The sequence below is a fragment of the Acomys russatus genome, chromosome 4, assembly GCF_903995435.1.
Source record: "Acomys russatus chromosome 4, mAcoRus1.1, whole genome shotgun sequence".
Classification (NCBI taxonomy): domain Eukaryota; kingdom Metazoa; phylum Chordata; class Mammalia; order Rodentia; family Muridae; genus Acomys; species Acomys russatus.
The window spans coordinates 71,676,687-71,694,858 of NC_067140.1; the positions used below are offsets into that span (position 1 = coordinate 71,676,687).

Below are 18,172 nucleotides of genomic sequence, written 5' to 3' on the forward strand. Positions count from 1 at the left end.
AAGTGTTTGTATTTGTAATGTGGCATTCTGCCAGGGATAGCATGTTAAATCACGCAAATAAATCTCTCGTCGCAGTCCTGTAAGTAGTCTTCCCTGTTGCCCAGCAGCCAACTGTCTTTCTGTCAGATCCCTGGGAATCTCCATACTGAGGCTCTGCAGCCAGTGTCTTAACCTCGGGTTTGCTAGTCACCCTCTGGTCACCTCACATATGTGTGGACATACCCAAGGAAAACATCGGAGGTTTAGCAGTTGTCACAAAAGAGAATTCAGGGTGATTAAGGGAATTGTCTTTTTTTTACATTTCCAACCTTGAGTCTCCTGACTTACAGTGTGTTCCTGTTGCTGTCTAGCTAACCTCCCTCATTCACATACTGGACCATCATGGAGATGGTGGTGGGGGTGAGGACTACTGTGAACATTATTAGGCATTTATTTGGCTAAAGAAACTTTATGTGGATTCACCGGGTCATTCTGCAATGTACCTACAATGTGGTTTATTCCTTAAGATGAGCTGGCTAGAATGGATAGCAGAGACGTGTGCTTGCAATGTGACAAGTATCATTCCTCAGCCCTCTGTCCACAGCGAACTGTTCTGTATCTTTCCCTGCCCTTCCTTCTGCTCTCCCTCCCATCTTCACTGTCCTCCCTCACACTCTCTTTCTCCCCTCTCTAAACCAGGAACTCATACAGGCTAGACATGCACCACTGTCGTTTTTGAGTCAGGGTCTTACTGAGTTACTTTCCCAAGTAGCTCAGCGTGCACCTACGTGCCATCACACCCTGATTATAGAAAAGTTATTTAGTTTTAACACATTAAAGAAACATCTTTTGATTGTAAAATCTTCACCTGGACTTACCTTGTATTTTGTGTTAAACGGCACAGGAAATAATTATATCATAAGCAGTTCATCATCCAAAGGGGAAAAAAAATTTTTTAAAAATTTCTACCCACTGAGAGGTTTCAGAGTGCTGATGCGTTGGCAGCGCCACAGCTCTGTGTTCTGCATGGCTCTTAAATATATTTTCATTTGTAGTCATTGCATGTGGGTGGAAACCTTTTTATAAAGAGAAAGAAAATATTCTTGAGGCGTTTCCAAGTCAGAGCCCTTCCTTCATCTTCTACTTCCTCTCTCACAAGTCACCTGCCCGTTAGGTTCGGCTCTACTAAGGGGCTGTCTGGTAATGAGTCCTCACATACGAGAACCTTCCTTTGTGAAATTCTTCAGAATTAATCCTGGCCCCCTACACACACACACACACACACACACACACACACACACACACACACACACACACACACACCTAGTGCTTCTTAGACATCTCTGGCAGACCCAGCTTCTTTCCAACATGAGATAGGTCAACAGTCCAGTCCTTAACCCTGACCATATTTCACTCACATGAATCCCTGTTACCCTCCTCATCTTCTTATCACCCCAAGCCCTAGGAAAGAGAAATGGGGCTTTGGTTGAAATTGGTTCTCTCACTACGAAAATCCCTCACAATGCACATTAAAAAAAAAAAAACAAAAAAAAAACAATGGTTTCTTGCTTCATTTCCTTTGCTGAAACTAAACCCCCAAAATTGGCTAGCTTATGAAGAAAAGATGTGTTTTTCATTTTTTAAAAGATGTCTTTTATGTGTATGGGTATTTTTGCCTTGTATGCATGCACGTGTACAACATGTGTGCCTGGTTGGAAGAGATCAGAGCCCTTGAAACCAGAACTACGGATGAACGGTTGTGATCTACTGTGTGGATGCTGGGAAGTGACCCTGGATCCTCTGCAGGAGCAACAAGTGCTCTGAACCACTGAGCCCAAGGAAGGATGATTTTTGTTTTTTGTGTTTTGTTTTGTTTTGTTTTGTTTTGTTTTGTTGGCTCATAGTTCTGAAAGCTAGATGGCCAGTTCCCGGTGAGTCTTTGTGCTGCTTCATGCACATGCATAGTGGAGGATCTTCTGTATAACAAGGGCATGATCCGGTTATTTTATTTTAACTTTCATACAGTGTGTTTTGATCATATTCACCCACCTTACCCCAACTCTTCCCAGATCCACCCTACTTCCATACCCATTCAACTTTGTGTCATTTTATTTTATTAAAACCCAACCAAACCCAATTTGTACTGTCCAAAAAGTAGACGTGTGAGCTTCCACGAGAGCATGTCAGCTTAGCACAGGCTCCACTCTTGCCGAGAACTGTCTCGTCATGTCCTGATAGCTGACAGCTATAATTTGTTCCATGGCTACAGGTGGGATGTATGCTCAGCTCTCCTCTCCATGCTTGGATGTGGTCTGGCACAAGCTTGCACAGGGTTTGTCCGAGGAAGGTCATACGTGCAGTGCCCCTCCTGGGTCCAGATGTTTCCTTGTTGTCATCCGCTACCCGTGGCTCCTACACCCTTTCTGTACCCCTTTCTATAGTGATCCTGAGCCTTGGGGCTGGGGTGGTGGTGGTATATATTCCCTTTAGAGAAGAGCATTTTCTGATTAGATCTGAGTCCTGCTCTGCAAGAGGAAACCCATACCTGGCACCAGTGTCAGGCTAAGAGCCTATGGCTAGACGGATCCTAGGTCCCAGGGGAGAGCCTACTATTACTATTGCAGATGAATAGACATAGTATTAAATGAACTTTTAATGACGTGTTCTTATGTGTGTAGATCGATGGGTCTCTTATCCCTCACCTAAAAGCTTCTATTTGCAACAAAGAATGAGTTATGCTGTAACCCTGCACCCCCTCCCCCAACTGGCTAGAGTGCAGAGACTAAAAGAGCTCTGTTTCTACACAACCCAGACATCAAATGTTTCTGGGCTAAGGAGTAATGTAAGACCATCTTAATTATTCTAAACTAATACTTTACTTAAAGGAAAATGATGACATTTAGAATTTTTAAAAAATGCCTAGGAATTAATCAGGAAGCCTTGGTTTAAGTCTTCTAATACTCTAATCCTGAACATAATGAAAAACAGTACTCTCTTTTACCACACAAAAAACAGAATCCTGGGTTGGATGCTAAGCACCCCTCATTTATCAAACCCGAGAGACTTGGGATGCTGAATTGTCACTGTTGCTCCACCTGTGGGTGCATCTGTCCTGCTAATGGTGTTTACTCACCACACAGCCATTGCTGTTGGAGACAGCCAGCAGCTCTGGTGCTGAAGACAGCCAGCGACACAATGTTATGACCTCCTCCCCCTGCCTCCCTTCTGCTGCTCTGAGGGTTTTTCCTATATGCATGCGTTGTCTTTATTATGGAGTGGAAGAGAGGAGATCTGTCTAGTATGTATAAAGTAGCAACCTTAAGTTCAATGCCGCCCTGAGCTGTGTGCTCCATGGGCCCTTGTTTCTTGTCAGGATCCTTCCTTAATTCTGTGGCTCCTCTGCTGCTCGGCGTAAGGAAAGATGACGTGGCCATTTGTTTGCTTGCCCGTCTCTCCTTTCTGCCTCATGATTAAAGACGCAGCCAGGAAGGTACAGGGTGCTTCTCGTCTCCTCCACGCAGAGCTTCAACCACCTTCAGCGTAACCAGATGTTTTGCACAGCAGATGCTTCCAGAGAAGGACTGTTCTCCATTAACATGCCATTTCCGAGCGTCACCCCAGGATTTCCTGATGCAGCCTTACAAATACTGACGTGTCATGTTTTCACTCTTAAATAGTTGTTAAAAAACTAATACACACACACACATACATGACATCCCAGGCTGGGTGAGGGTGGGGTTGCTGGTGACTGAACCAGGGCCATGTAGTTATGATACCCACTCTTAGGGCATCTTTTGCATTCTGGAGAAGAAGGAGCAGCATGGCTTCTGGAACGTACACCAGCAGGGCTTGAGAAGTAGCTCCTCGGCACCACAAGCAAAACAGACATCGAAAGTGGCTAGATTAAGCAAATTGATTAGGCTACTTATTATACATATTATGAAAATCCCCCTGCCATCACTGCAAGTGGTGTTGGGTGGGCATGGCATGTCTTGGTTATGTTCAACCCTGAATCCTGTTGCCCTGAGTGCCTGTTGTACAATGTGGCCTTCTGGGTATTGCAGGTTAGGACACACTTAATGTGGGAGAAGCTAAAAAGAGCTGACCTAAATCATAGTTACAAGATTTGTTCATCTTTATTGGCACTTCTCTGCAGTAGGTAGGAGCAATGGATTTGTTGTTGTTTTGTTTTTGTTTCTTTTCTTTTTTCTGCATGTATCTCCTGATAACAGGGATGATATAGTACGGATTCCAAGGGAACCTGGGCCAGGAACCAAGCCGCAGACGTGAAAAAGGGCCATAGTTTGTGCTCAGCACCGCAGCACTGAAATGCCTTAAAAGCAATGGTGGCACAAACAAAAACTCTGAGTTCTTTTCAAAGTCAATATCTGAAACTGTGGTCCTCTTTACTTCTTTGGGTTGCCTAAATAAATGCTGTTGGTGCTCCATGGAATTGAGGGAGGAAGACAGGAGAGATGGAGAAAGGAACCAGGCCATGGAGAGCCTCATGGAGTGTGACCAGCCTTTTGGAAATGGTACCAAACCCAGAAATAGACAGTGGGGCTTTTGTTTGTTTGTTTGTTTTGTTTTAAATACTGCTAATTACAGCATTGGCTAAATATAGAAGAAAGAAAGCTAGTGAAAGCAAGCAATTTTTTTAAGGAAGGTTCTGGAACCCCGTTGTGGCTTCTAGTATCTGGAGATGTTAGCTTATTGTATGGGTTCTGCATGGTCTGAAGTTGTATGTGCTTTGTATCCTGCTGGCAGTTCAGTGTGGCGAGGCCAGCCGGCTCTGCACACCTGTGTGAATACTGATCAGCATTTAGCTAGTCTCATCACACACAGGTGCTTGTGTAGGGCACACCAAGCTCAATGCACATACCCAGCTATCCTGTCCCTACCAAAAAGAGCAAGGACAAGAAAACAAATGACCTGTTTTTTAAAAACAGACCTGGAACCTGGATAGAGAGTTAAAAAAAAAGGGGGGGGGGGCGGATCAGGGAGCCTAAGAAAGTAATTTGGGAAAAGCAATCAAAACAACTCTGAGAATTCATCCTACCCGAGGATGGCAAAGGCAACAAAGCAAAACATGGCCTTTCACTTTTGTCTTTGGATTTTCCTCTTCATGAGTCATTGGCATTGGGTTTAGGACACCCCTCCCTCAATCCAAAATGGCTCCATTTTTATCCTCACCTGAAATTTATCCCAGCAGCCTACCTACAAGTGAGTCTGGAGCTTGTGTAGCCGTGTAATTGGGGGCAGGTATCCAACTCAGGTCTTATGCAAAGAGATAGATATAGGTCTATTTTTATTCTTATATGTGTGGACATCCAGTGTTGCTTGCACCACTTGAAGATGCTGTCTTCTTTCCCTACTTGTGTTTTTGACAATTATCAGATGGCTGAAGTTATGTGTAATCATAGTTGGATCTTTGGTTTTGCTCATTTGTCCACATGTCTGTTTGTGATGCTGTTATCACTGTGGCTCTGCAATATATCTTAAGATCTAGAATGGTAGTCCTTCCAGCATTGTTCTTTCTGTTCAGGGTTGTTTTTACTCTCTGGGGTTTTTGGTGGTTCCATGTAAATCTTAGGACAGTTTTTTTTTTCTTTGAATTTCTGTGAAAAATAAGATGACGGGTTTTGATTTGGATTGCATTGACTCTGAAAATAGTTTCTGGTAAAATCGTCATTTTCACACTTACTAATTCTACCAATCCATGAGCATTGGAAGTTTTTCTTTTCTACTCTCTTTCCCATCTCTTTCTAAAGAAGTTTAAAGTTTCCATTGTACAGGTCCTTTACTTCCTTGGCTAAGCTTGTTCCTGGATATTTTATTTTCCTGAGGTTATTGTGAATGGGGAATGTACATTATCTCCTCTGTATTTTTGTTACTGATGGATGGAAAAGCTATCAATTTGTGCAGATTGACTCCTATTCTGAGTCGCCACATTCCTGAATTTGTTTGTCATTTCTGGAACTTTTCTGGCCGTTTTGAGATCTCTAGTGTATAGTATCATATCCTCTGCAAATAGAGGTAGTTTGACTTCTTTCTCTATTTGTATCCCTTTAATTTCTTTCTCTTGCCTTATTGCGCCAGCTAGTACTTCAAGCTTAGTGTTGAAAAGGAGTAGGGATAGTGGGCAGCTTTGCCTTTTTCTGACTTCTCTGGGATTGCTTCAAGCTTTTCTCCATTTAAGATGATGTCGGTTGTGGATTTCTCATATATAGCTTTTATTATCTTGAGGTATGCTCCATCTAGCCCTCCATTCTCTGGGACTTTCATCATGAAAGCATGCTGGATTTTGTAAAAAGGGCCTTTTTTTTTTTTTTTTTTTTTTTGCATCTATTGAGATTATCATGTGATGTTTGCCTTTAAGTCTTCTTATGTGCTTTATTACATTTATTGACTTGCATATGTTTAACCTTCGCTGCATTTCAGGATAAACCCAACTTGTTCATCATGGATAATCTTTTTGATGTATGTTTGTTTTCTACTTGCAAATATCTAATGGAGGTTTTTTGAATCTAGGCTCATCAGGGATATTGGCTTGTAGTTTTCCTTTTATTGGGGGGAGTCTTTACTTGGTTTATGTATTAGAATAATGCTCGCCCAGGTTGTACTTCCCATATCCAGGTTATATTTCTCATGTCCTTATGTTGATCAGTGTTTCGAGTTCACCAGTAACCTTCCAGGGAAAGCCATAGCAGCCCTAATCTACAGATGGAGAAACTGAGGCTGAGCACAGTAATCAACATGCTCAATTGAAACAAATAAATGAGCCAACAGCCCCTGGGAGCTAGTCACAGTGCCTCGTGACTATGATCCCAACACGTGGGAGTCTGAGTTAGGAGGATTGAGGCAGTTTAAGACGAGCCTAACCTGCAGCTCCTAACTCCACTTCAGAAAACCAAAACCAAAAAGCGGGACTTGTAGCAATTCACTCTGATAGCCCTGACACTTGGCATCCTCATCATTTGGGGAAAAAGACAAAGTCATCCAGCTGTGTACTCTGTTTGCAGGTACTTTTGTCATCTGTAACTAACTGCGTTTCACAGCTGGAGAATTTAACTGCATATTCTCGGTGTGTTCGTTTAATCACAGCATTGATGGTTCACTGATTGTTTTTCAGATATTGTGGATGCTTTATCCGATCCAAAGAAATTTCTTTCAATCACAGAAAAGCGAGCAGACCAAATGAGAGCTATGGGCATTGAAACTGTAAGTAGAAACTGTGGGATAAAGACAGTCCAGTTGGGGAAGTTAGTTTCCAAATAGTGAAACCAAAAGCTCATCAGTTCAGTAGTAGCTTGAAGGGTCTACAAAAATGTAGCACATTTTGTAAAATGTAGCTACATCTGAAAGAGCCCCTTAGTCACCAGTGAGACATCCAGGGAAACCTGTTACATTACAAATGAAATAGGATCTGTTAGAAATTATAATCTAGGATGTTTTATAACATTGAAATGCCAAGTAACTGAGATCAGTGAGTTAATGCAAGTGACGTTGCTTAGTACTCATTTCTTTGTCCTTGTAGCACAGCTTGCCCTCTGTCTGTCTGTCCCTCTGTTCTACGTGTTCCGTTGCTAGACTTTTCACATTGGAGCACAATCAGCCAGTCTCTAGGAGCAAGAAAAAGCCCTGCTTGGAAAAAAGTCAGGTTGTCTTTCCTTGGCTGGATCTTATTTTTGCCTAGTACAAAGAAGTCATATAGTCTTACACCCCTTAAGCAAATGGTTTGCTTGTTTTGTTCTATTTGAGACAAAGTCACGCTACATAGTGTGGCTCACCTGGAACTTATTATATAGACCAACCAGGCTGGCTTTGAACTCATAATGATCCACCTGTCTGTGATTACTGAGTGCTAGGATCAAAGATATGCGCACTCAAGCCCACCTTCAGGCAAATATCTGTCAGGACACTAGCAGTCTGGGAAGCTGAGGAATTTCTCATCGCAGTAAAAAGGCGTGCAGCTCAGTCACTGGGGATGTTTTATGTTGCAGAGCGACATAGCAGATGTGCCCAGCGACACTTCCAAAAATGACAAGAAAGGCAAGGCCAACCCAGCCAAAGCGAATGTGACCCCTCAGAGCAGCTCTGAGCTCAGACCAACCACCACAGCTGCCTTGGCCTCTGGCCAGGAAGCCAAGAAAGGTGAGGTGTACTGCTTAGCCTTTTTGTCCACTTTGCATGCTTAGCTTTACTGGAGATAGTCTTCATGAAGGCCTTTAGAATTGTCACTTTTGCCAACTTGCATTGTGACATGAGACTCAAAAAGAAACGTATTAGACAAATTGCTTGATTTCCTTCCCTGAAGGCTTAATGGGGAATCAGCTATTGTGGTTCTCAGGCTGGAGCCCCAGCACTGTAATTAGACAGGGTGTTGTCCTTAGCTTCACAGGGCTGATACTTTGATGCCCTTTACGGTAGGGGTAGCGGAATCCATGCTACGACAGTGCTGGTGCCTAAGTCATCCCACCTCTGTCTTCCAGACCCCAGTAGGCAGAGGGCACATGAAGCAACAGAGTCACATGTGTCAGGGGTAATTTCTCCACACACAGAGAATAGGCTTGACCATTTGCTTTTCAAACTATTAAATGGGCATTTAAAGGTCATTTTCAAGTGGTTTTCTGTGAGTGGTACAACAGTTCAGAAACGTCATCACACAGAATCACGTGACCCTGTGCTATTGGACAGCCTGTACATAGGGAAACATCTGTTCTGACCATTTAAAGTGGATTTCAGTTCAAGATGGCCAGGCATTCAAATTAATGGGGACCCATTTCATATTGGCAGTTAAATATTTAAAATACGCCCCCCACCTTGACCATAAATAATTTACTACAGTCTGTTAACTTAATAGTAATTTCTTTCTCTCCCAATGGTTTCTTAACATGTAAATCTAGTGCACATGGTACAAGGAAATGTGAAGTCTTTCCTACATGTACACACTTACCCTACTAACAATTTAATGGAAAAAGAGACAGTCTTTCCCAACTGAAGCAGCCTTGTAATTTAACAGGAAACTAAGTGTGCACTGAACTTTGTAAAGCAAATTAGAAAGCAATGCTCTACAAAAGTATCCCAATTTGTACTGGCCCCTGCAGCTGTTGTTCATCTCAGGAAAGAACACTGAGTGAGGTAATGACTCAAGCTAAGACATTTCCTTTCCAGGCCTGGTCAGTATTAGCACTTCTACTCCTACAGAGATAGAGAGTGGAAAATGCAGGAGTTAAAGTTCTTGTCTCACCCACGAAGTCATAGGGGCTATAGTCATTATAGTGTAAAGTAGTTCCTAAAACAGTGCAGCCAAACCAGCTTCTGGCAGTCTCCTTTCTTCAAAAATACATGGCTAATAAATGACTGAGCAGAGAGGGCAGCCTGGGGTAAGCTTGAGGTAATCATGAGAAGTGAACCGTGGAGGAAGGATTTAGTAGCTTAGATATGGAGGTTAGACAGAGGGAAAATAATCTGACCTATGTCAAGAGACTTCAGGGCCACACTCTACAAATGGATGGATGGCAAGAGCAATAGAGAAATTGCGGGAGGGACAACCTTGATAAGAAAATGACCCTGGCTCCTTACAGCACTGACTTTAACCTGGTCCATGCAGGAACATGCCAGCTAGCAGATCTGTCTTAGATGAGGAGGGGAAGGGACAGAGAAGTGAGGAGATAAGAACCCTTAGGCAAAATAAATGAGAGAAAAGAATGAAAATTAAGAATAGAGGTCTTATAATTTTATAAGAATTAGTTTTGAGAAAGAATCATAGATTTAACGAAGTCATGTGTGCAGCATCTCTGTACAACCAGAGATGCCTGGCTGCTGGGGCCAGGAGCCTAGCTAGCAAACATGATGACGTAAGGCACGAGATACGTGTTCTGATACCATGTCAGTAGCAACTAATGAGGAGAGGCTGATAGAAAATGTGAGAGTGCAGAATGATGTGGTGCCCAAGGAAGGTGGGGCAAGAGAGGAAGTGAGGAATTCAAACAGTATCCCCTAGTTGTGCAGCCATACAGCAATGACCATAGCCATGCTTTGTCACTTTCTTTGATGGTCTAAGAATAAGAGGTTAAGTAGTAAAGCTACAATTAACCACAACCTTTGGGACTTAAGATGCAGTACGTGACCTACTTTCCTATCAGGCCACCCAGGAGATGTGCATTTCCCAACGTGATAGTCACATGCAGCAACGCAAAGCTTGAGCAACGCCTATGTTGCAGATGCTCAGGAGCTACATGTCTCTGAACACTCACACATTAAGCTCTCTCTGTTGCTGTCAGATGTCCTGTTGACTACACTGCTCTAAGAAACTCGTGTTCTGTAAAAAGTGAGATTTCCCTAACTACTTAGGGGGAATCGAAAGCTTTACACGTCATTTGTAGATTTCTCCAACGGTGTAAAATGATTGAGGAAGATTTTGTTGTTTTCAAGATCTTGCTTATCAAGACTGGTTAAGACCAAAGCAAGAAAGGAAAGTCTTGTCAGCATGGGCCAAGTCCCTAGGATTTGCTGCGTGTCTGAGGACCTTGTAGTCTTCTAAACCCTGTGTGTTCTTTCTATAAAGAAAGAGAGCTGGCAGCCAAGAACAGGAAGCCCTTGGCATTGCAGCATTCGCCTCCCTCCCTCCCTCCCTCCCTCCCTCCCCCCCCCCCCCTCTGTTTCACTGTACACAGTGAGGCCAGGAGTGGGATTGGGACATCATACAGAAAATAGTCCCGTACACCCTTCCCATCCTACCCTAAAATGCCATGGATCTCAGCACAGATTCTCCCCATCAATATTTTCCTTCTACATCCACTGGAAGTGCAAATCTTAATGTGAATCAAACCTAAAACCAAGAGTATGGGACTCCATACCTATCTATCTTGAATACATCATACCTGTCTTAGGGATTCCATAGAAATCAGTTACCATCGAGCACACATTTATTTTATTTGTCTATGATGAAAATCTGGAGTCAAAAAGAACTCATTAGAGATTCTTCTGTAATTATGTTTGCATGACCTCTCTGAGTCCAGCCTTTGCTCAGCTAGCAAGCAGGCTGACTGTATTACTCAAAGTCCTCATGGCAGAATCCTTTAAACAGGGAAGTCTGCTTCCATTATTTCCTCTGTGGTTAAGACATTTCCACACTCAGTAGCATATTGCTTAGATGATAAGGCTACATTTGTCAAAAGAAACTCACAAAAGTTTGCTTTTTGGCGATGCATAATGAAGTTAGGAATAGAGTTGGAAGTTAGTTGACTGACTCTGTGTACCTTAAATACAGAGATAAAAACAGCTGCCACAGATGTTATTGTGCCTGACATCATGATGGGATCCCTTAGTGCTAAGAAGGCTGTTTGACTGGGAATTATAGTTATTCCTCCACATGCCCTGAGTCCATGGGGGTTCCCCAGTGAACTTCCTGGAAGGTTTTAGGAATCTCTGATGCTCTCCACTGACACATGTGAAACCGCAAAGCTCCCTTCATCCAGATAGAGTGGTTCCTAAGCCATTTACCCAAGGGAACTACAGGAGCTGCCCAGGGCTGCTTTTTCCCTACATCCTGTCCAAGGGCTATGTTGGAGCTTTCTCTTGTGATCAGCTCCCCCTTAACCTGCATGTGCCTGAACTGGATGCTGTAGGAAAACAGGGACACAATGACAGTGGTTCTATTCAGTGCCTCACTATTAGAGGATAAGATGTTTCTGCCTCTGGCAGTGCTTGCCAGCTGACTTTGGAAACTCCAGGGACAGCTTAAGAATGGAAGCTCATATTGTCTGTTATTTCCTCTAATTTTTAATATACATATTGAAAATTTTCTGACTTTTTTAAAGGTATCGAACTTATCCCTCAAGTGAGGATAGAAGATTTAAAGCAAATGAAGGTAAAATGTCTTGGCTACATTTTGGATGTCCTTGTACTATGCCCATTGATAAGACAAGCATTTTGTTTTCCTCAGAAAGTGTAATCATTGGGATTTCTAGGGAAAGACTAGAAGGAAAGAAGGGAAGAAAGGAAGGAAGGAAGGAAGAAAGAAAGAAAGAAAGAAAGAAAGAAAGAAAGAAAAACCAACCTCATTTTGGATCCTCTTTTTTCCCCCTGCAGGCTTACTTGAAGCATTTAAAGAAACAGCAGAAGGAGTTAAGCTCTTTAAAGAAGAAACACGCAAAGGTACTCTGGTTTTTGCACACATGGGTGTGCATCCTATTTGTTCTTTTGTGTTTTACTTTTAGCTCTCTGATGAACCCTACCACTTGTTTTTTGTTGTGTACAGTGAACCACTCATCCCCCATAATACTAACTAGAAGCTAATAGTAGCCAACTAGACAGCATGTGTGACCCCTTTGTCTTAACTCACTGGTAACTGGTGGTGCCTTTGTTCCCCAGTCACTGTCCTTTATAAAACAGGGTGTATGGGGAGATGCTAGCAGGGGAATCTCTCACTTTCCTTCTCATGGTTATATAAACCCTAACCAGTAACCTATCTCTGAAATTTCTGTACTTTTATTTTTTATCTCTAAGAAGTCTGTTGGCCAGGGATCTGAAGAAATCTTAAGAGGCAGTTATTAATTTAAGTGAATAGCAAGAAGTGACCTCAAGAATCCCCCAATGAGTTGAAAATATTTCATTTTTCAGTCAACATGCTTCCTTCTGGTCTACTCTTACATAGTTGGGGTGGGGTTATGCAGAACTGAGGTGGGCGGAGCATGCAGAACTCAGGTGGGGTGGGGCATGCAGAACTCAGGTGGGGCGGGGTATGTAGAACTCAGGTGGGGCAGGGCATCCAGAACTCAGGTGGGGCAGGGCATGCAGAGCTCAGGTGGGACAGGACATGCAGAACTCAGATGGGGTGGGGCATGCAGAACTCAGGTGAGGTTGGGATACAGAACTGAAGTGGTGTTGGAGTGCAGAACTGAAGTGAGGCTGGGATGCAGAACCAAGGTGGGGGTAACAGGACATTTAGAATCTTTTCTCTCCTGAGAAGCCTTACAACTGTCTCTGCTGTCAGGATCCTGTGTGTCCTCTTCATGAAGGGCAAAGAGAGACAGAAAAACTCCCTTTCTTTGTTTGAAGAGACTCTGCAGCTCTTTCATGTAAACATTGCACACTAGACATTGCATGGTACTAGAGAAGTAGCTGAGAGCTTACATGGTCTGATTACAACCTCCAGGGAGGGAGGGAGACAGAGACAGAGACTCACTCTGAGACTCTCACTGTGAATGGCTACAGAGTGCTTCTGAAACCTCATAGCCCTCACACCCCCAATAACACACCTCCAACAAGGCGACATCACTTGATCCTTCCCTAACAGTTCCACCAAAAGCAGACAAGCATTCAAATATATATGAGCTGATGGGGACGTTTCTCATTCAAACCAGTATACCCCATTTGTGAGATTCAATTCATAGCCCAAAGTGTGTGTGTGGGCGGGGAGCTACTAAAGGCAGAGATGTTCAAAGTTTGGATTTTATTTTTGTTGCTGATTAGTAATAACTTGGACAGTGGAAAGGCCACAGAAAAAAAAGAGAGAAAATAAAATTACTTCAGCCATTAAGAGTAACATCAGTGCCCATGTATGGCACAGGTCTTCCTTACTTAATCTCTGTCATTCAATGGCCTCTTGGTTGCCATTGAGCTAGTCATAAACATGAATTTCCCTAGTTCATTCAGTGGCCCTTTAAAGTGCCACTGAATAACAGCAGAGACAGCAGCAGCTAGAAATTCTTCCAACTAAGCGCCTGTTTGTATGAATCCTCTCTAATAGCTCTTTTGCACATGAGGAAACCAAGATCAGTTATATCAAGCCCTTTAACCAATGTCCCAGAGTTGGGGGGGCAGCAGGGCTGGTAACTGAACCCAAACCATCTAAGGCTAGGCCTGATATTCTTATTATATCAACCATGCAGCATATTAGATGCTTGAATAAGTAGAAAAGGTCCCCTCCCTTGGACACAGTGTCAACATGTGAGATATTAGAAGTTCCTTAATTCTGTGAAACTCAATCTCCTCACTGAATACAGATGTGTTGATTCCCTTGTTCGTTGGTTTGCAGGCCTATTGGCTTGATATGGAAAACAAGAAAAGATGTGAATTGTGTCTCTGTGAAATTGAGAGATATTATTAGACCTTCTTTTCCAACCTCAGGATGCCCTGAGTTTCATTCTACATCTTTTCCTCTCTGGTTAAAAGGAACACATCCATATCAGTTCCTGACCATGGGATCCCGTGTGGCTGGATAAGTCTAAGTTACCTTCCCTTGCAGAAAGTAACTCCACGGTTACATCATAAGATGTAAAGGGATATTTTAAATCTCCCTAGATCCTACTGTCTGATGCTCTGTATTTCCATAATGGCTTGACACTGTGCAATTTGTGGAGGAAACATTAGTCTTCAGAATTCTCTGAAATAAATAACAGAGTTAAAGTACAACAATAAAACATGAACACGTTATGCCTACTTTTCAGGGAGCCTTTCTGAGCAGTCAGCTGCATTTTCCTCCTTCGTTTTCATGCTCTCTTACCCTCCAGAAGTTGAAGTCATACTGTGCATTAAAAGCTTATGAATGAGTCCCTTCTCTCACATTAAATGCACTTCGCGGCCCAGCCTGCTATGCATTGTATTTACGACGTCTGAGTTCGGGAGTCTTACATAAAGCAAGCATGAGAAATGAGACTAATATTTACACAGTGCCACTTCGCATTACACAAAACCTAAATAACACTCTCCATGGCTTAGACATGAATAAACTGAAATTTAGAGGATTGTTCCTTGCTGGGGGAATGTAGCTAGTCAAGTGCTGGCTATATACCCCTTACTACTCACCACATTTCTACTTTTATAAGGACCTCTTCTATACTATTTGCCTTGTCCAAGGGCTTTGTGAAGCATTAATTTCTACATTGGCAGTGGTTCGCTCACCCACGACCCTTCTCTCATTCCAGTTCTTTCCCGGCTCCCCTCCCATTCAGATTCATTCCCTTTCTGACTCTCATTACAGAAGGAACAGGCTCCTAATGGACAATAATAAAATATGATAAGTTAAAAAAATAAAAATATATAATAAGTTAAAACAGAAACTAACACATTGGAATGGGGCATAACAAACAAACAGAAGGGAAAGAGCCTAAGAGAAGGCACAAGAAACAGATACAGATGCAGTGACTCACTTGTCACACACTCAGATACAATAAGAACGCAAAACTGAAAGCTGTAAATTTACCCAAAGGTGCAGTGCTGGCCCTGTGAATGCTGCCTCACTTTCTGTGAGTCATGTGTGTGCCAGTCTTGTTGACTTAGATGGCCGTGTGTCTTTGGTGTTCCTTGTCCCCTCTGGCTTTACACTCTTTCCAGCTCCTCTTCTAGAGGATTCCTTGAACTCTGAGAGGAAGGATTTAATGGAGATATCCTCTTTACATATTGTCGCCCTGAGTGTCTCTGTATTTGTTCCCATCTGCTACAAGAGGACGTTTGTCTGAGGATGGCTGAGCAAGACATTGACCAATGACTATAGCAGGAGGTCATTAGGAGTCATTTTATTGCTATGTTCTTTTAGAAGAACAGTAATAATTGGTTTTACCCTAGGTCCCCAATCTATCTCATCTCATCTTGGTCACTCAAGCAGTTTTGGCTATGAGTTCCATCTTGTGGACTGGTCTTAAGTCAAATCAGATATTGGTTGGTTCCTCCGATAAGCTCTCTGGCACCATTGCACTAACCTATCTTGCAGGCAGGACACCATTGTAGATGAGAGTTTGTAGATGGGTTTGTGTTTGCATTTCTCTTTGGTAGTGTTCAGAGTACTGTACTGTACCAAAGCTGCTAACACACAGAGGTGAAGGCTGTTTAGGCCCAGTGGAATATTACCCAGCAGTTAAAAACAAAAACAACAAAATCATACAATTCAAAGATAAATGGATGGAGCTAGAAAATAATATCATTCTGAGTGAGGTCACTGGGACCCACAAAAAAGCAGTTATGTTACTTACACATACACACACACACACACACACACACACACACACACACACACATACATATGGATATATTGATGTTATCTGTAAAGTCCTCGATCAGCAGGCTACAATATATAGCTACAGCGGGTATGTATAGAGTAAGGGACCATGGGGGAGGGAGGCAGATAAATCTCCATAGGAAAGGGAAGTAGAATAGATAGTTATGAATGGATGGGGGTGTGTGAATGGGAGGGTCAAGTAGGACGGGAAAAAGAGGAGCGAGAGGAGGGAGGGAGTATGAGGAGAGACAGCTAAAGGACCAGTATGGAAACTTCATGCCATGGAAGCTTCCTAAAGTATATACAAATATGAAGGCAATCTGAAGGAAATTCCCAGATAATGGAGGAGACGTAGCCCTGACTGGACATCTATTGCCACCCATCGAAGCTTCCAGTACCAGGAATTGATTACAGTTCTACTCTAGTCAAGTCATTGTCCAGAAGGTTTCCATGGAAACCCCCAACCACCAAGGCTGTTGTCAAAACTGCAGGTTACTCTCCACAAACTGACAGCAAGGCCCTATTACTAAAAAGAACACCTGCACAACCCACTGAACATGGAAGTGCATTTTAAATGAACATCTCTCCTTCGTACATTTCCAAACATGAAAGTTACCTATGAGGTGAAACAGCGAATGGCCGTGTGAACACGAGAATCTGCCATTTGTGAAAGAAAGCCCTGGAAACAGGTCTGGGATATAGTGGCAGGATTTTGAGACAAAAAGACAGGGATGATGACCATTGGAGCAGCCCTCGCCTGCTTATGGTCAATTGCTTGTGACTCTTGGCATGCAACTGGTAATTAGGATTCTAATTGCCTCTCAACTTCTAGGACTACTTTTTCAACTTGAAGTGGAAAATAGGGTAATGCTTCTTAGGAGCCCATTAGACTAGACACCAAAAAGTAAAGAAATTAGCAAGCCCACCTAATGGTGAGTCTCAAGGTCCAGATCTGGGATCACTTACATTAAGAGACAAGCGTGTTTTCATTTGTCCTTGCTGGTCACATCCTTAAATGATAATGGTATAAATCCCAGGCTAGAGAAATACTACCAGTAACATGCTAGAAATATAATTCAGATGTCTTCAGCCACTGAGAAGGAAGGAACTATGAGGGGCGGGGCTGGTTTTATTTAAACTTGACCACAGTCAGAAAAGTGGGAGCACTTGTACCTGCCCAAGGTCAAGAAAGACTCAGTGTTGTTACTTCCAGTGTTTGACACCCCCCTCCCAAAAGAAAACCATAAGACCTTAAACCTATGGGAATTTCCTGCTTACCCCTTCCGCAGCTCAGTCTCTTCCTAAAACAACGTGTAGGGACTGGGAAGGTAGCTGTAGACCATGGCTTGTGGCAGCAGCAATATGAAGAGTCAAGGAAAATATCTCTGAAACCTACACAAGTGTAGCGTTTTGATAAAGCTACCACTGGACACTTTGTTCTCGGCTCTGCAAGCTGTGTAACTGGTGATGTCAAGACCACTTCTGAACTCGGCAGTTGTAATTTATGAGGAGGCATCAAGCTCAGAATGTGACCTCTGCGAGGAGTTTGAAAGGGTGATAAGCACAGCAGGTACCATAGTCCACTTCTCTACCCACACTCTCTCCCAGTTCTGGAAGAGCCCAGATGGCTACTCAGCTTTCCAGCACTGGGTGTGGGGTGCCTCCTGAAAGCACAACTCTCTTTGGAAGTGGTATGTTCATTAGGCTGAGGCTGGAGACTGCCCTTTTAGGGGTTCTCTTGAATAGGAAACAGTAATGTTTGGGGGTGCAGGGCGACAGAAGTCTGCGTTACTTATTGGCTTTTCCAAACAAACACTGGGTGGAAGCAGATGGAAACAAAGGCCAGTTTGGCAGCTTAAAGCTTTTCAGCTTCGGTTGAAGTCCAGCTCATGACTGTACGTTCTCCCTGCTCAGGAACACAGCACCATGCAGAAGTTACACTGCACACAAGTTGACAAGATCGTGGCCCAGTACGACAAAGAGAAGTCAACTCATGAGAAAATTCTAGAGAAGGCGATGAAGAAGAAGGGGTAAGGCCGATGGTTAGACGGAAGCTTCCTGTCTGTGCTGGTGTGACTTTGCACAGCCCAGCTGCCTGTGCAGACCACAGAAGAACTTAGCATTAGTGCAAGTTCATCATTTAAAAAAAATCACTCCTAGGTATTAAGCGGTCCATTCGTCTTAAACCCT

The 18,172-nt window shown here is 43.1% G+C and overlaps 1 protein-coding gene across 10 annotated transcripts in view; it reads left to right on the forward strand.

The window, feature by feature from the left end:
* Window positions 1–18,172, forward strand: part of Plcb4 (phospholipase C beta 4) — a 376,936-nt gene that overhangs the window by 339,641 nt on the left and 19,123 nt on the right. For all 10 annotated transcript variants that reach the window (XM_051144704.1, XM_051144709.1, XM_051144703.1 and 7 more), the window contains 5 exons: window positions 7,112–7,200; window positions 7,983–8,133; window positions 11,805–11,854; window positions 12,076–12,141; window positions 17,897–18,012. In XM_051144704.1, coding sequence (XP_051000661.1) covers window positions 7,112–7,200; window positions 7,983–8,133; window positions 11,805–11,854; window positions 12,076–12,141; window positions 17,897–18,012 — 472 coding nt within the window. The remainder of the gene's footprint in view (window positions 1–7,111; window positions 7,201–7,982; window positions 8,134–11,804; window positions 11,855–12,075; window positions 12,142–17,896; window positions 18,013–18,172) is intronic.